The 18,381-nt window shown below is 39.7% G+C and overlaps 1 protein-coding gene across 4 annotated transcripts in view; it reads left to right on the top strand.

Annotated features, from left to right (window-relative positions):
- The first annotated feature begins 114 nt into the window (after positions 1–114).
- The window catches only part of LOC134352539 (intermembrane lipid transfer protein VPS13B-like), a 1,085,891-nt gene continuing 1,067,624 nt past the window's right edge, over positions 115–18,381 (top strand). For all 4 annotated transcript variants that reach the window (XM_063059809.1, XM_063059800.1, XM_063059806.1 and 1 more), the window contains exons 1-3: positions 115–288; positions 3,196–3,360; positions 13,544–13,687. In XM_063059809.1, coding sequence (XP_062915879.1) covers positions 3,214–3,360; positions 13,544–13,687 — 291 coding nt within the window. In that variant the 5' untranslated portion in view covers positions 115–288; positions 3,196–3,213. The remainder of the gene's footprint in view (positions 289–3,195; positions 3,361–13,543; positions 13,688–18,381) is intronic.

The following is an 18,381-nucleotide window of genomic DNA, read 5'->3' as shown; positions in this document are numbered from 1 at the left end:
TGACGCGCTTCGTTTTGGCATCGCGTTGAACGCAGTGGCCACCTGCCTCTTTCTCTGGCCGAAATTGAAAGATTGCGCAGGCGCAGCCGCGCGGGAGCGTTGCGCTTCGGGATATTGGAAGAGACTGGCGTTGGTCCTCCTGTGGGGAAGCGTTAGTGACAGCAGGAGGAGGATGTTGGAGGAAGCGGCATTTCAACGTGTGATCGGAACTAGGCCCTAACTTTGGCTGGCCGTTGGTGGCCTGGCGGTTCCCGATGACAAGCCGCGCTCCTGTGATCTCAGGCAGAGGTGCGTCTCTTGAGGAGTTTTCTGAGGCCTTGTTCACTCTGCTCCTTAACCCCAGGGAGACCTGGTTTGACCCAGTGACCGGTTAAGGGATGACGCATACCTCTGTAGTACTTTTTTTTGTTAATTTACAATATATCTGAAGCAACTTAACAACTGGTTAAATTGATCCCTCGTATCAGCACATATTGTGGGACCTGACTTTATTATATTTAGACATGTAGATTGTTTATGACAGATGCATAGGATTGCGAGACCGATGCATTCGTTTTGCAGTCAGTCTCGGCCGCAGTTAAGTGGCTTTCTTCCAGTATCAAAATACAATATGATCTTTAAATGCTGATTTCAACTTCCTCGGTTCATGTCTGGTTCTGTAAGAAAAACTAGGACCTCCTTACATTTCCTTTCCGGAAGCATCTACCTGTTGCTTTATGGCTTGAATCTTTATTGTTGCTAATTATTTTGCAAATACTGCGCTTGGAAAACCTACTATGTTAGCAAATTAAAATAAAAGTTTGATTTATTTTGGCCATTTAAAAGTAATAAAGAACCAAATAGCGGAGGAAGAAAATACACGTGACTCGATGTCACTCAATGTCCAATGCTGTTATCAGATTATACTTTCACAGTGTTTTAGGAATCATTCCGAGGAAGCTGCTGTTCTTCTTTACTGAGCGAGGACATGGGAATATTGTATTAGCAAGGGGCAGAATACAGTTGCATGGTATTTCAACTATCTAAACGTGCAAACATCGGCTGGCTCTGGCATGTTCTGAGAAGTTGTTCAACAGTTGAATTCAAATTGATCAAGCATATATCAAATGTTAGGTTCTTATGCACAAGATCGAATATGTCTCTAATTCAAACATGCCAGTAACATCACCACCATTGTTAAAAGCAGGCTGCTTGCTTTATTATCGTTTGTCAAATTACTTTTCAATAGAAACCTATTTCTCGATTAGCTCTTTTATTGATGGTAGAGTCTTAAATTGAAATATACTGCCTTCTCAGAACATTTGTGTTTAAAGTCTTCTTAAAAAGTTCCATTATGTCACATCAAATCAGAGCAAGTTGTCACACTATGGTATATTTACTGAAGTGTTACTATTCACATAAGATCTTGATTGCAGACAGGCAAGCTGGCTGGGTTGGGGTGGGGTGTTAAACACTTGCTCATCTCATTTGATCTCCATAAAAAGACTAATGATTACTATTGATTGCGAGCACAACATTTTGTGGCAATTTGTTCCAGGACCAGGACCAGGACCAGGCCCAGGGCCAGGGAGTTCACATCCTAGTCCATTAGCAGCACAGTCATGTTTGCCAACTACCATGGATAAGACTTACTAGTCTTATAATTGAACTTAGCATGTTCGTCTGAGAAGTTGTTCAACAGTTGAATTCAAATTGATCAAGCATATATCAAATGTTAGGTTCTGATGGTATAGGGGTACTTGTTGATAGGCATGAACTGAATAATCCAAAGTACCTATCTCTGTCATTTATTACTCCATAAATACCTACCATTCAGCTTTCATGCATCAGTGAATAGGAGCTTTTGCAGAATTGTACATTGTGTCCACAAGGACAAAGATAAGCACTGACTTCACTATTTCACAATCCATTGTTCCCTATTTGTCAGTGAATGATAATTAATTTACATTTTTGTTTAAATGTGAAGCCTTACTAGGGCGATGGTAGAATAACAGTGTAATAATATGCAATACCTCGTGGCTTGATTACATCAGCTCAACATGGTTTCCTAACCAGAAAGGTACTTACTATCTGATTAAAAGTCCAAGTCAAAGACATGATAACCCATGAGTTGAGCAGCTGCACAAATAGTAGTTTTGAGTTGGAAGTCATACCCTTGAAATGATTTTTGACTCACAAGAAAATGCCCTGTTTTAATAAATAATTGTTCAAAGTATATCTATCCATCTATATAAAACACCAAGAGCAATTGTCAATCTACAGTGTTATGTGTAAACTACAGGTTAAGTACACCTTATCTGAAACGCTTGGAGCTGGAAGTGTTTTGGATTTTAGATTTTCTTGGACTTTGTAATATATAATGACTTAGCTTGTGATCACCACAATTTCTGACTCTGAATTTATGTGCTACTGGTAAGCAGTGTTTGTCTTACACTTGTTCGTCACACATGTGAGTTGATGTACTGTTGGATTTTTATCAGCAACGATCTTGGCAAACTCATCAATGAATTTCTCTGCTGCTTTGAGAATAGTAGATGCTTTATTACTGCAAATCTTTAAAAAAAATACTGCTGTCCCTTTTCTTGAATTTCTGCAACCAGCCTGCTGAATATCCAGTTACTATCAATTTTCAGTTCATCGTGGTAGATCTTTGCTTGTTTCATGATCAACGTACAGTTAAACAGCATACGTTCACTCTGCTGACAAATCCACTCCTTCAATACACAATGGAGATCTTCGTTTATTTGCTTTATGCAGTGTTTTTCTATTTTTCTTTATCTTCTGTTCATGACATTGGTGGGTCACTTCTCAGAATTGTCTGTGGCACACAGAGACCTGTGCATCCCCTGGAAACCTTGTGCAAATTTCCATTTGTGACGTCATGTCTGTGCTAAAAACAAAAACAGGTTTTGGAGGCTTTCTTATTTTGGAGTCTCTGATAAGAGGTACTCAACCTGTACATGAAAAATAATGTAGGGTTACTTCAGAAGCAATGTTTAATGGGCAATTTTCAGCAATTATTTAGACCTCTTGCCAACTGAAAGCACTTGAACAATGGCGTACTAAAATAAAGACTAGACAAGTATTCAAGTGGAAGTCAAATTATTTTCAAATGGATGAATTCAGATGAAATTGGAAATAGCGATATATTTTTATGTAGTAATGGATACTTCACATTTCTTTTTGTATTCACAGCATTAGAAGATTTCCAGAATGTTGGAGTCTTACGTGACTCCGATCTTGATGAGTTATGTGAATCGTTACATCAAGAATCTGAAACCATCTGATCTTCAGCTGTCATTATGGGGAGGTGATGTGGTGCTGAGTAAACTGGAATTGAAACTTGATGTACTGGAACAGGTACAGACTTGGTTTCAATTTTAATTTGAATGATAATCACTGCTGTTTGAAGTAAATAAGTTTAAAGTTAACAAGTTTTAGAAATTATCTAAGTTAATAAGCACAATAGATTTCAGATTGAACATAAGACCATAAGACATAGGAGCAGAATTAGGCAATTTGGCCCATTGAGTCTGCTCCGCCATTCAATCATGGCTGATCCTTTTTTCCCCCTCCTCAGCCTTCTCCCCGTAACCTTTGATGCTGTGTCTAATCAAGAAGCTATCAAGCTCTGCCTTAAGTACACCCAACGACCTGGCCTCTACAACTGCCTGCAGTAATAAATTCCGCAAGTTCACCACCCGCTGGCTAAAGAAATTTCTGTGCATCTCTGTTTTAAATGGATGCCCCTCTATCCTGAGGCTGTGCCCTCTTGTCCAAGACTCACCCACCATGGGAAACATATTTTCCACACCTATTGTATCACGGCCTTTCAACATGCAAAAAGTTTCAAAGAGATCCCCCTCATCCTTCTAAACACCAGCGAGTACAGACTGAAAACTATCAAATGTTCCTCATATGATAACCTTTTCATTCCTGGAATCATCCTTATGAACCTCCTCTGAGCCCTCTCCAATGCCAGCACATCTTTTAGATGAGGAGCCCAAAACTGTTCACAGTACTCAAGGCACTGGCTTCACCAGTGCCTTATAAAGCCTCAGCATCGCATCTGTGTTCTTGTATTCTAGACCTTTTGAAATGAATGCAAACATTGCATTTGCCTTCCTCACCAATGACTCAACCTACGTTAACCTTTAGGTTGTTCTGTACAAGGGATCCCAAGTCCCTTTGCATTTCCCCATTTGGATTTTCTCCCCATTTAGAAAATAGTCTGCGCAGTTATTTCTACTACCAAAGTGCATTACCATGCATTTTCCACATTGTATTTCATATGCCACTTTCTTGCCCGTTCTCAATCTAAGTTCTTCTGCTGCCTACTTGTTTCCTCAACACTATCTACCCTTCCACCAATCTTCATATCATCTGCAAACTTGGCAACAAAGCCAACTATTCCATCATCTAAATCATTGATATACAGCATAAAATGAAGTGGTCCCAAAACCGACCTTATGGAACTCCACTGGTCTCTGGCAGCAAACCAGAAAAAGATCTTTTTATTCCCACTCACCGCCCCTTACAAATCAGCCAGTGCTCTAACCATGCCAGTGACTTTCTTGTAATACCATGGGTTCTTAACTTGGTAAGCAGCCTCATTATACAACATCTACTGCATCCCCTTTATCTATCCTATGTGTAATTTCCCCAATGAATTGCAACATGTTCATTGGGCAAGATTTTCCCTTAAGGAAACCAAGCTGACTTTGTTCTATCTTGTCCTATGTCACGAAGTACTCCATACTCTCATCCTTGACAATTGGTTGCAACATCTTCCCAATCAATGAGGTCAGGCTAACTGGTCTATAATTTCCTTTCTGTTCCCTTCTTCCTTTCTTAAAGAGTGAAGTCACATTTGCAATTTTCCAGTCCTCTGGAACCATACCAGAGTCCAATGATTTTTGAAAGATCATTTCTAAAGTCTCCACAATCTTAACTTTTACCTCTTTTAGAACCCTAGAGTACAGTTCATCTGGCTCAGGTGACTTGTGTACCCTTAGGTCTTTCAGCTTTTTGAGCACCTTCTCCCTTGTAATAGTAACTGCACTCACTTCTCTTCCCTCACCCCCTTCAATATTCGGCACATTGCTAGTGTCTTTCACAGTGAAGACTGAAGCAAAATACTCATTTAGTTCATCTGTCATCTCCTTGTTCCCCTTTTGTATTTCAATGGCTTCATTTTCTAGCGGTCCTATGTCCACTCTCATCCCTCTTTTATTTTTTTACATGCTTGAAAAACCTTTTACTATCCACTTTAATATTGTTTGCTAGCTCGCTTTCATATTTCATCTTTTCCTTCTTGATGACTCTTAGTTACTTTCTGTAGGTTTTTAAAAGCTTCCCAATCTTCTGTCTTCCCACTAATTTTTGCTTTGTTTTATGTTCTCTCTTTTACTCGTATATCAGCTTTGACTTCCCTTTTCAGCCATGGTTGTACTATTTTGCCATTTGAGTGTTTCTTTGCTTTTGGAATACATCTTCCTCATTTTTCCCAGAAATTCACACTATTGCTGTTCTGCTGTCATCTCTGCCAGTGTCTGCTTCCGATTTACTCCGGCCAACTCATCTCTTATACCACTGTAATTTTCTTTACTCCACTTAAATACTGCTACGTCAGACTTTATCTTCTCCCTATCAAATTTGAAGTTAAACTCAATCATATTGTGATCATTGCCTCCTAAGGGTTCTTTTACCTTAAGCTCCCTAATTGCCTTCAGTAATTGTTCATTACTGGAGAACATAATTGTTCCTTATATACCTCCCAATCTAATACAGCTGATCCCCTAGTAGGCTCAACAACAAAGTGCTCTAAAAATCCATCTTGCAGGTATCCAACAAACTCTCTCTTGAGATCCATTACCAACCTGATTTTCCCAATTGACATGCATGTTGAAATCTCCCATGGCAATCAAAACATTGCCCTTTTGACATGCCTTTTTGTATTTCCCACTGTGATCTGTGTCCACATCCCAGCTACTGCTGCGAGGCCTGCCATCAGGGTCCTTTTACCCTTGCAGTTTCTTAACTCAACCCACAGGGATTCAACATCTTCTAATATTATGTCACATCCTTCCACTGATTTGATACCAATCTTTACCAGCAGAGCCACGCCATGGCCTCTGCCTACCTTCCTGTCCCTCCAATACAATGTGTAATCTTGAATGTTCAGCTCCCAACTACAACCATCCTTCAGCCACAATTCAGTGATGGCCACAACATTATACCTGACAATCTGTAATAGTGCAACAAGATCATCCGACTTATTTCTTGTACTTTGTGCATTGAGATATATCACTTTGAGTACTGTATTTGCTATCCTTTTCATTCTGCATCCCTAATGCACTTTTACTCACGCTGCTGGCTGTATTTTCATCCTATCATTTGCCTCCCTTTCCTCACAATCTGACTGCATGCTATCTTTGCCTTTTTACCATCTGTCTTATCCTGAGGCCCTTCACTTTGGTCTCTCCCCCACCCCCCCCGCCAAATTATTCTAAACCCTCCCCATCAGCTCCAGCAAACCTGCCTATGAGAATATTGGTCCCTCTAGAGTCAGGGTGCAACCCATCATTTTTGAATAGGTCATACCTCCCCCAGAAGAGATCCCAATGATTCACGAACCTGAGGCCCTGTCCCCTGCACCAGCTTCTTAGCCATGTATTAATCTGCCAAATCATCCTGTTTCTACCTTCACTGGCATGTGGCACAGGCAGCAATCCAGAAATTACTACCCTGGATGTCCTGCTTCTCTGCTTTCTACCTAGCTCTGTAAATTCTCTTTTCAGGATCTCTTTGCTTTTCCTTCCTATGGCATTGGTACAAATATATATACGAAGACATCTGGCTGCTCTCCCTCCCTCTCCAAAATACTGTGGATGCGATCTGAGATGTCCCTGACCCTGGCAGCAGGGAGGCAGCATACCATTAGGGCATCCCGTTCACATCCACAGAACTTCCTGAGTATTGATTCCCCCTCTTCCTCCCTCTTCCTCCCTCTTCCTCCCTCTTCCTCCCTCTTCCTCCCTCTTCCTCCCTCTTCCTCCCTCTTCCTCCCTCTTCCTCCCTCTTCCTCCCTCTTCCTCCCTCTTCCTCCCTCTTCCTCCCTCTTCCCCCCTCTTCCCCCCTCTTCCCCCCTCTTCCCCCCTCTTCCCCCCTCTTCCCCCCTCTTCCCCATCCTGCACCACAGACCTATGCTCAGTGCCAGTAACTTGGTCTCCATAGCATTCCCCTGGTAGGTCATCCCCCAGAACAGTATCCAGAATGGTATACTTATTAATGAGAGGAATGGTCACGGGGTGCTCTGCGCTAACTGCCTATTCACATTTATATTTCTCCTGACAATCACCCAGCTCCTCACCTCCTGCAACTTAGGGGTGACGTAGGTTCCTTGGAAGACGAGAAGGGGAAATTGATATTGGGTGATAAGAAAATGGCTGAGGCATTGAACGACTATTTTGTGTTGAAATAGTGATGAGCAAACTAGAGGGTCTGAAGATAGATAGGTCCCCTGGTCCTGATGGGATGCATCCCAGGGTGCTGAGGGAATTGGTGGAGGTTATAGTAGACGCGTTGGTAATCATTTACCAAAATTCTCTCGACTCTGGGCAAGTCCCGGCGGATTGGAAGACGGCAAATGTCATGCCACTTTTTAAAAAAGGATATAGGCAAAAGACGGGCAACTATAGGCCAGTTAGCTTAACATCTGTAGTCGGGAAAATGCTTGAAGTTGTCATTAAGGAAGAAATAATGAAACATTTAGAAAGGAATGGTTCCATTAGACAGATGCAGCACAGATTCAGAAAGGGCAGGTCCTGTTTGACAAACTTATTGGAGTTCTTTGATGACATAATGAGTGCAGTGGATAGAGGGGAACAGGTGAATGTCTTATACTTGGATTTCCAGAAGGTGTTCGATAAGGTGCCGCACAAGAGACTTTTAAGTAAGATACGGATGCATGGAGTCAGAGGAAGCGTATTGTCATGGATAGTGGATTGGTTAACCATAGAAGGCAGATAATTGGTATAAATGGGTGTTTCTCCATTTGGCAGTCAGTGGTGAGTGGGATGCTGCGGGGCTCAGTGCTGGGCCTGCAGTTGTTTACCATTTACATTGATGATTTAGAAGAGGGGACGGAGTGTAGGGTAGCAAAATTTGCTGATGACACTAAACTGAGTGGAAAAGCAAATTGTACAGATGATGTGGCGAGTCTGTAGAGGGATATAGATAGGCTAAGTGAGTGGGCCAAGGTCTGGCAGACGAGATACAATGTTGGTAAATGCGAGATCATCCACTTTGGAAGGAATAATAGAAGAGCAGATTATTATTTAAATGTTGAAAGATTGCAGCATGCTGTTGTGCAGAGGGACTTGGGAGTACTTGTTCATGAATTGCAAAAAGTTGGCTTGCAGGTGCAACAGGTTATTAAGAAGGAAAATGGAATATTGGCCTTCATTGCTTGAGGGATTGAATTCAAGAGTCGGGGGGGGGGTCATGCTGCAACTATACAGGGTACTGTTGAGACCGCACCTGGAGTACTGTGTGTAGTTCTGGTCTCTATACTTGAGAAAGGATATACTGGCTTTGGAGGCAGTGCAGAGGAGATTCACTAGGTTGATTCCAGAGATGAAGGGGTTAACTTATGAGGAGCGATTGAGTCGCCTGCAACTATACTCTCTGGAATTCAGAAGAATGAGGGGATCTTATAGAAACTTACAACATTTTGAAAGGGATAGATAAGATAGAAGTAGGAAAGTTGCTTCCATTGGTAGGTGAGACTAGAACTAGGGGACAATGCCTCAAGATTCAGGGGAGAAGATTTAGGACAGAGATGAGGAGAAACTGTTTTTCTTAGAGAGTGGTGAATCTGTGGAATTCTCTGCCCAGGGAATTAGCTGAGGCTTTTTCACTAAATATATTTAAGACACAGTTAGATAGATTTTTACATAAGTAGGGGAATTAAGGGTTATGGGGAAAGGCAGGTAGATGGAGCTGAGTTTACGGACAGATCAGCCATGATCTTATTGAATGGCGGGGCAGGCTCGATGGGTTGGATGGCCTACTCCTGCTCCTATTTCTTATGTTCTTATGACTACTTCCCTGTAGCTCTGATCATTTATCCCCTCACTCTCCTGTACAAGCAGAAGGTCATCTAGCTGCTGTTCTGGATCCCTAACACGGTGTTTGAGGAGCTGCAGCTGGATACACTTCACATTGATATAGTTACCTGGGAGACTCTTGGTCTCCCAGGACTCTAGCATCTGACATGGAGAATGCACAACAGCCATTTACTACACTAGGTACAGTAAGAGAGTAAAAAAGGAACCTTACAGAAACTTACTCAGAGTCCATGCTTCTTTCGAGCTGAAGCCTCCTTGGACATGTTAGAATGGCTGATCAGTGATCGTTTGCTACTATTTATAGCTCTATGAATATGGTTGAAAATCATTTCCACAATAAAATAAAATTTGTATCATACTATTTTATGGTTAGTTGAACTTGGGTTACTTTCACCATTTTTAGTTGCCCTAGTGGAGGAAAAATTAACTGCAGTTAAATTTGTTAAACATAACAATGTGAATACTGTATTTTCAATTTGTTTTGCAAGGCTTTAATCGAAAAAAAAGTATAGCACTGTTCTTGCCTTTCGAATATTTGAGTAATCTTCGATAAATGTATTTTTTGTGAAATATTTTTGTTCATTTAAATAACTCACGATGTTATTTGTATAAATATGTGAATTGCATACATCATCAATCTTCCACGTGATATGTGTGCACCTCACTTAAAGTAAATTCCTTTGTTTTGAAGTTACAAAACATAGCATTGGTGACGAAGTATTTTTAAAACAAACTCGAAACGGCTAGCGACATGATGTACTGTGAAACGTTTGAACTAAGGAAACACAGCTCAGAATACGCAGAGGCTGTTGGAGTTTAAAAATAAAAGCAGAGCAGCACTTGTTCTTTGGAAGGGAAGACATGATCAAATTTTTAAAAAAAAGTCAGAAAACTGAAATTCAATGGCTCATGAAGAATGACTTCTGGGTGATAACCATCTATTTAAAAATGCAGTAATGGCTGGCAGCATCAGAAAGATTGACACATTCGATTACATAACAGATAATTGGACTTTATATACTGAGCAAATTTAACAGTATTTTGAAGCAAATGAAATGGGCAATGAGAAATAAGTACCAATTTTGCTGAGTGCATTGGGTTTAAAGGCATAGAATTTGCTTTGAAGTTTAACTGCTCCGACCAAACGAGCAGAAATGACCTATTGTCAAAGTAGTGCAGGAATATTTAGAATCGAAGCCATTGTTGATTACAGAACGCTTTAGGTTTCATAAGTGGAATCAAAAGAAAGGGGAGTCCATTTCTATGTACGTGGCTGAATTGAAGAGCTCATCTGAGCATTGTCAGTTTGGTAATGGGCTTAATGATACACTAAGAGATCATTTAGTTTGTGGAATCTTACAATAAAGCATTCAAAAACAGTTTACGTTTAAAAGAGGAGTTGAAATTGCTGTTTCAATGGAAACCTCAGATAGAGACACAGCTGAGTTGCAGTTAGGAATGAAAGTGAACATAAACAAAATTGCAACATATAAACAGAAACTGGCCTGGCTGAACAAATTGTGTTACCATTGTAGCAGTAGCTCATGTGCACCAGACCAATGTAGGTTTAAAGGCAAAACTTACGGAAAGTGCTACAAAGTAAGGCACCTACAAAGAGTATGTCAGGCAAAGATAAATGGATTGCACAGAGAAGAGAAAGAGATTGAAAAGCCAATTTGCAATTTCAAAAAAGCACTAATCTAATGCTGTTGATGAAAAATCGGATAACAATGAGAGTTACACAGGACTAAGCAACCGTGAGATTTACAGGGTGAAAACTAACACTAGACAAGCAATTTGGCTTATGCCAAAAGTAAAGGGAGCAATAGAAAGATTAATAAGAGAATACTCAAGTGAACTAAATGGACCTTCCCAAGTTCAAGATGCACAAACTAGAAGAAGAAAAAGGAGGGAAAAGATGGAGAGAAGGAATGTGAAGAGAAAGAGAATGATGTAAAAGAGAAGGAACATGAGAAAGAAAGAAGAAAGGGATCGAAGTAGATCCAGAGAGAGAAAAGGAGAAGAAAGGTATCCAGAGCTGTCAGTGCTAATTCCTACAGTTTCAGAGTCAACTCTTACAACCACCAAGGAGGAGGCCCCAAAGTGTGTGATTGTTTTCACAGCCACAAGTCTCACCTGCAAGCAGAGTGACCTCCCTTGTCAGAGAAGATGTTATCCCACAAGAATAGGAAAGCTTCTACAGTAATTAAATCTTTAGGCCTGAATGGGACAATCTTAAATTTAACTTGCTGTGGATGTCTGTATATAGTTGAGATGCATTTTCTATTGACTTGGAGCTTATGGCTAAGCAGGGAGGAGTGTTAGGCATTTAATATTTCAGCAATATTGTACATATATTACTCTTAGTTTAAATAACTCATTGCAGGTTACATGTATAAATATGTGAAATGCATACATCAAGTTACCATGTAATACATCCATGCCTTGCCTAACGTAAACTCGAAGTTAGACCCGCATTTTAGACTCCCGTGGCTTCCTTTGAATCAGTTTAATGTTTTGAAGTTACAAGACATAACAATAGCTCTTGACTTCAAGGATGAGAGAGAAATTTACATTTTTGGAGTATATGAACTTTATAACTAAAAAAAAGTGAGATAATTTAAAGAGTCAAATAATTGTTCCAAGAATACATTTACTCTTAATACAATGTTTTTCTTTTTTAAGGAGCAAGTGGTATCTGTAGGTATGTCAGCTTCAGAATGATAATTATTATTAATCTGACTTGTATGTCTTTCCTGGTCCTTGTTTTACTCTATGGGCATTTCATACACTTTGTAATTGCTATTGTAACCAGAAATATATTTTCCATCTACCAATTAGGCTACTTCCCTGCCTACAATAATTCCAAGAAGTAATGGATGCCACCTTGATTAATTTATCAGCCTTGGTCACTTGTTTCCACTTTTCTTTCTCAATGTACATTCCTTTCAAAGATTATATTTAAACTTCACACACATTTCTTTGGGTGCATTGAAAACAAATGTCAAGTAATTATTTTTGTATAGTGTCTGTCACAGTACCACTTCATAATTATGCATATGGGAGATGTAAGAAAAGATTGTTCAAGTGTAATATAACAGTGTGATACATTTTCTAGTCAATCTGAAATGTTTACAAGAAGCATGGGAACCGGGGCCCTTATGTACCAAAGGGAGCACCAGAACCGGGGCTCTGGTGTGATGAAGAGAGCATGGGAACTGGAACCCTGGTGTGACAACAGAAGTGTCAGAACCAGTTCCAGGTGTGTTGAAGGGAGTATGGGAATCACTCCCCCCCCCCCCCATTTCACCTGCCCCACTTTTTGTTTTTCTCTGTTTTGCTGTCGCTCTCACCCTTTATTTTCCCTTCCCCCACCTTCATGATCTGCCCATCACCTCACTCTGGTTCCCCACCTCTTTCCCTTTATTCCATAGTCCACGATACTTGCCTTTCAGTTTCTTTCTTCTTCAGCCCTTTACCTCGTCCACCCTTCACCTCCCAGCTTCTCACATCATCACCCCCCTCCCACCCACCCACCTTTCCCCTCAGCTGCCCTCATCTATCATGTACCTTGTACTTCTCCCCCTCCCCTTGCCTTCTTATTTTAGTTTCTGCCACCTTCCTTTCCAATCCTGATGAAGGGTTTCAGCCTGAAACATTGACTGTTTATTTCCCTCCATAGATGCTGCTTGACCAGCTGAGTGCCTTCAGCATTTTGTGTGTGTTGGATGAGAACAGGCACTTAATTAGTCAGATGCTGAACTGTCTGGATTCCTGAACAACAGGATAGTGGGTTATTGGAATTCTACCAGGTTTCTCAGTAACTATATTTGTTTGTCCCTTCTGTTCCCTCTACATTTCCCTCCTTCTGCAATCAACAAAAGAACAACAAAAGCACTCGGGAGAACTTAGGCCCTGACTACTGTTTCTCTGCTTTGAGTTATTTCCAAGCATTGAGTACTGCTTTGAAACTCCTTCACTTCTGATTTTTCATCAGTTCTGTTGTTGATAGATACTATAAGAGAGCTGCTGGTTGAGCACCCACTGGTGAATGACCAGGGAGACATGTTTCTGGCTGCTGATTATAAATGGAGATAGTACAGGTTAAGCACCACTTATTTGAAATACTCGGGGCTGGAAGTGTTTTAAATTTCAAACTTCTTTGAATTTTGGAATACTTACATTTATGTAAAAAGAACCTAAAACTTTTCTGCTAAATTAGTGAACGTACCTTCACAGATACTATGTAAGCAAGGTTTCATATTCCGCTTCTTTACACCTTGCCACATAATAACATATACCTAACAATTTTTGTTTGAAATTTGAAGTCCTTTATTTCAATAGTTGATCATTGTATTGTATGTTGTTTTACAGTGAACAAAACATTTAATGTCAAATGTACTGTTTTACAGGAGTTGAAATTACCATTCACCTTTTTGAGTGGACAAATTCATGAGTTAAGGATTCATGTGCCATGGACAAAGTTGGGTTCTGAGCCTGTTGTTATCACCATAAATACTATGGAATGTATTCTAAAGCTAAAAGATGATGCACATGTAAGTTAGCATTGGATATTTATATTCATTTATTTACTATTGTCAAAATGTGAATTATTTCCTTTAACTTTTGAATTCTTAAGTCATCCTTTGACTGAAAACTACTTTTTAAGGCACGGATAGATAAGAGAAGCAATAAGAAAACAATAAGATTTATTGAAATGGCCAACACCCAAGGAATATAGTGAAATTACTAGGTACAAATAGTATAATAAAAACTAATATTTTTTGGTTTTCTATTGATGAGATTTTATGAATGAGGACTGTTTGAATATTATTGAAACGTGTGGAAATAAAGTAGGTCAACATTGCAACAAAGTTAGGAAAAATATTTTGTTTGGAATGGAATTGAAAACATACAGGATGTATCTGCAGTTGGTCCCTTATTTATTAACACAAATTATTCCTGTGCTTATAGAATCATCATATGAAGGAATCAGTCAATATAATAATGAGATTAAACTGAAGTCTGGAAGATTTAATTAGAGATTAAATACATTGAATTGTATGGAATAACTACTGAATAACGTGGACAATCTTTGTTTCTTTAAGTATCAATACTTAAAAACTAGGAAGAGTGGGAGTTAGAACAACAGTGGGGGGGGGGCGGGAGGCGGTTCCAAGGTTAATTAAAATATGCTTTTGAAAAAGTTACCAAACTTAAATAGTTTTATAGTAATAATTGGTTGGTGGGGTGGAGATATGTCTCTACCAAAGGATGTGTAAGGTGTTCCTTCCCACTGCTAGCTTGCAGGTCACCTTTGGGCAAGGTGTAGCACCTGATTAGCTCCCTGATCAGGGTCACATAAAGCCATGGGAGCAGGTGGTGGATTGTCGTATGAGCAACTGGTGCATATCGCAAGTCTTGGTTATGTGACCACTGATGCCAGGCAGACAGTTTCTGAGGAGTATTGATTGTGCCTGGGGTCACCAGTTTTGTAAAGACACTGCCCAGAAGAAGGCAATAGCAAACCACTTCCGCTGAAAAATTTGCAAAAAAACAACTATTGTCATGGATGGAAGACCATGATCGCCCATGTCATACGATATGGCACATAATGATGATAACTAATAAATTGTCATACTGTGTGATCACTTACCAGTTTTGAAGAAAAGAAATGAATGCACAATGATGCTTGTATGTCAGAATTACGTGAGATCATGTCACAGCAATTGGGGTTGCAGGCACCATGAAGGGTAAGAGATTTTGGGAGAGCTAGTTGTAGATAGTAATAAGAACTGAAAATGCTAAAAATAAATACTCTTCAGCTCAGGAGCATCCCACATTCCAAAGACCTGGGGGTTAGAGTTTGTAAGTTGTGGGCATGTTATTTTGGTGTCAGAAACTTATGGACTGCCCCCAGCACATATTTGAACTGTGTTGGTCATTGATGCAAATGACACTATATTTCAGTGTTTCAATGTACATGTGATAAATAAGGCTAATCTTTATGAGGAGAGGATATGTGAAAATAGGTGAGATCAGCAACTGGAGTGAAGATGATTCTTGCCAAAAATTCCTAAATGTTTTACTTCCTATGTGAAGGGTAATGATACAAGGTAGGATCATGAAATGGATTAAAATGTACAAGTGAGGGCATAAGTTAGCAGTATATTTGAGAATAATGAATATTTAGCAGATCCTATACTTGTAGTATTTTGTTGTTAACATGTCTTTCCGTTAACCTTTTTACCTTTAAGCTATCGTCCTTCTCTAAACCATTTTTTTCGGTTGACCTCTTGGCCATCAGCTCTATTCTCTGCTTCCATGACTTGGTGTCAAATTTCGTTTGATAATGCTGCTGTGAAGCATCTTGGGTTGTTTTATTATGTTGAAGGTTCTATATGGGTTCAAGTTGTTATGGAGTTGCTCATTTTTATCTAGCAGGGAACAGACGAAGTATTGGATTAATCTGTCACCTAAAAGGTAGCTGAAAAAAAAATTGAATGTTTATGTAACACTGATAAAGCCAAACAGGAGTATTGCACACAATTTCGGTTAAAGTATTTCAGAAAAAAATTAAAGGTCTAGTGGGGTTGAACAAAAGACTTGCTGGAAGGGTTTCAGGAATATAGCCCCTCTCTTGTTTACGATAGGGCTCTGTTCCTGAGAATTGTTTGTAACTTGAACAGTTTGCAAGTCAGAAATATGCCAGTCCGGCAATATATTTAAATAAAAATATAGGCCAACCAAGGACAATGTGCACTTAAACCTGGGCAATAAACTTAATTCAAATTTCTCTGATTCTCTGTGGCACTGATTTTGCCACAGACAGGATTTACACATGGTAGAAGACACTTGCAATGCTGCTGTAGCTGGCAATTTCATCTTGCAAGGTTTCCCGATGCTTGTTTGTAAGGTGGGCATTCATAACCTTACATTGATCTAAGCTCTAATCCATTTTTCATTTTTCAACCCATCTGTCTAACTGATCAAGATCTCTTTGCATTTCATTATTACTTGCTTCATTATCAATAAGACCACTAAATTAGTATCATCAGCAAATTTGTGAAGCATGCTATATACATTACATTCATATCCAAATAATTAACATAAATAATGAATAGTATGAGTCCCACACTGACCCTTGGGGCACTTCACTAGCCACGGGCCTTCATTTGGCAAATCAATCTTCAACCATCACTTGATAGTTATCATTGAGCCAATTCTGAATTCACCTTGCAAGCTTTCCCTGAATCCCATGTGATCTAACCTTCCAGGTCAGCCTGCTATGTGGAATTTTGTCAAAGGACTTTTTAGAAGTTTGTATAGACAACACCCACTGTCCTACCAACACCTAACCACTCAGCTCCCTCTTTCAAAAGCTCCAAAAAATTTGTCAGGCATGACTTCCCCTACACAAAGCCATTCTGACTATTCCTATTGCAGCAAACGAGAAAATCTGCAGATGCTGGAAATCCAAGCAACACACACAAAATGCTGGAGGAACTCAGCAGGCCAGGCAGCATCCATGGGAAAAAATACAATTTATGTTTCGGGCAGTAACCCTTCATCAGTCCCGTATATTTGTTGATCTACATTGTTGGAAAATGCATGGCCATGCACTTTGATACTAGAAATAAATATGCAGATTATTTTCTAAACGGGGAGAAAATCCGAAAATCTGGGGTGATAAGGGACTTAGGAGTCCTTGTGTAGACCACCCTGAAGCTTAACTTGCAGGTTGAGTCAGTGGTGAGGAAGGCAAATGCAATGTTAGCATTTCAAGAGGTCTAGAATACAAGAGCAAGGAGCACCTTGAGTAGTGTGAGCAGTTTTGGATTCCTCATCAAAGAAGAGATGTGCTGGCATTGGAGAGGGTTCAGAGGAGGTTTACAAAGGTGATTCTGGGAATGAAAGGGTTATCATACGATAAATGTTGATAGAGGGGCATTCACTTAAAATAGAGATGCGGAGAAATTTCTTCAGCTAGAGGGTGGTGAATTTGTGGAATTTATTATGACAGGCAGCTGTGGAGACCGGGTGTATTTAAGGCAGAGATTGATAGGTTCTTGATTGGACACGGCACCTAAGCTTATGGGGAGAAGGCTGGCAAGTAGGGCTGAGGAGGGGAGAAAAGGATCAGCCATGATTAAATTCTGGAGCAGACTTGATGGGCCAAATGGCCTAATTTTGCTTCGATGTCTTATGGTCTTATGGTCTACCGGTCTACCATGTTCCTCTTTTAATGAGCATTCCTTGCCACAGTACCGTTTATTGTATGTGTCCTATGCCTATTTGACTGACATTTTTGTCCATCTATAGTGATTTCATTTTTATGCACTAGTTCTATATCCTTCTATACCTTGCCTGTCTAAGAGTGTTTCTAAATGTTTCTTAAATAATTTTGATGCCACCATCGCCTCTGGCAGTGAGTTCCAGATATCAAGCACTCTTTAGAAAAAAAACTTTCTCCTCAGTTGACCTTTAAAACTCTTTTCTTGCACATTGTTTTTGATACTACTGCCACAAGAAAAAGTTTATGGCTACTTTTCTCATATATGTTTCGTTTTATAATTTTTATGTACCATTATCAGGTCATCCTTTAGCCTCATTTCCTCAAGCAAAAACAAACTTAGTTTGTTCAATCTCTCCCATAGCTAAAGTCCTCCAATACGGACAACAGCCTGTTGAACTGGAGACAGAAATGGTTGTGTCTTGAAATGTCGGATGTTTTCCCTGCAGATGCTGCTTGACCTGCTGAGTTCTTCCAACTTGTCCTTCATACTGACCTGCTTTTTATTGTCCATATATCTTTTCCTGAAGTCACTATCTTCATTTTTGTTCTGTTTGAAAATAAAATATGCAGATAGATGCATATTATCAAAATCAACATAATGTTCATTTTAGAAGTTAAAATAGAAAAGAATACGCTTAATCAATAAAAAGGCCATCAGATTGGTTCAGGTCAGATGTTGTAAAGATATTGTGCATGGTCAGTAAATAGTGGTTACCTACTTATGTTCAAATGATTATTTTTCCTTAAGGTGAGTTCTAAACTTCGAAGGTAAGGTGAAGATAGGAATTGCCACAAAAGACTACAAAATAACAAAGGGATACTTCGAACTATGGAGCTTGTGAAGATGCGAATTAACAATAGGACGTTACAAGGGAGAAGGCATTTTGAATTGAGATTCTAGGGATAAATGGAGCTTAGAAATTAACTGAAGTCCAGAAGGTTACTTTAGTCCAA

This window comes from Mobula hypostoma, chromosome 1 (genome assembly GCF_963921235.1).
Source record: "Mobula hypostoma chromosome 1, sMobHyp1.1, whole genome shotgun sequence".
In the NCBI taxonomy this organism is placed as follows: domain Eukaryota; kingdom Metazoa; phylum Chordata; class Chondrichthyes; order Myliobatiformes; family Myliobatidae; genus Mobula; species Mobula hypostoma.
This window is presented reverse-complemented; position numbering and strand designations above follow the sequence as displayed.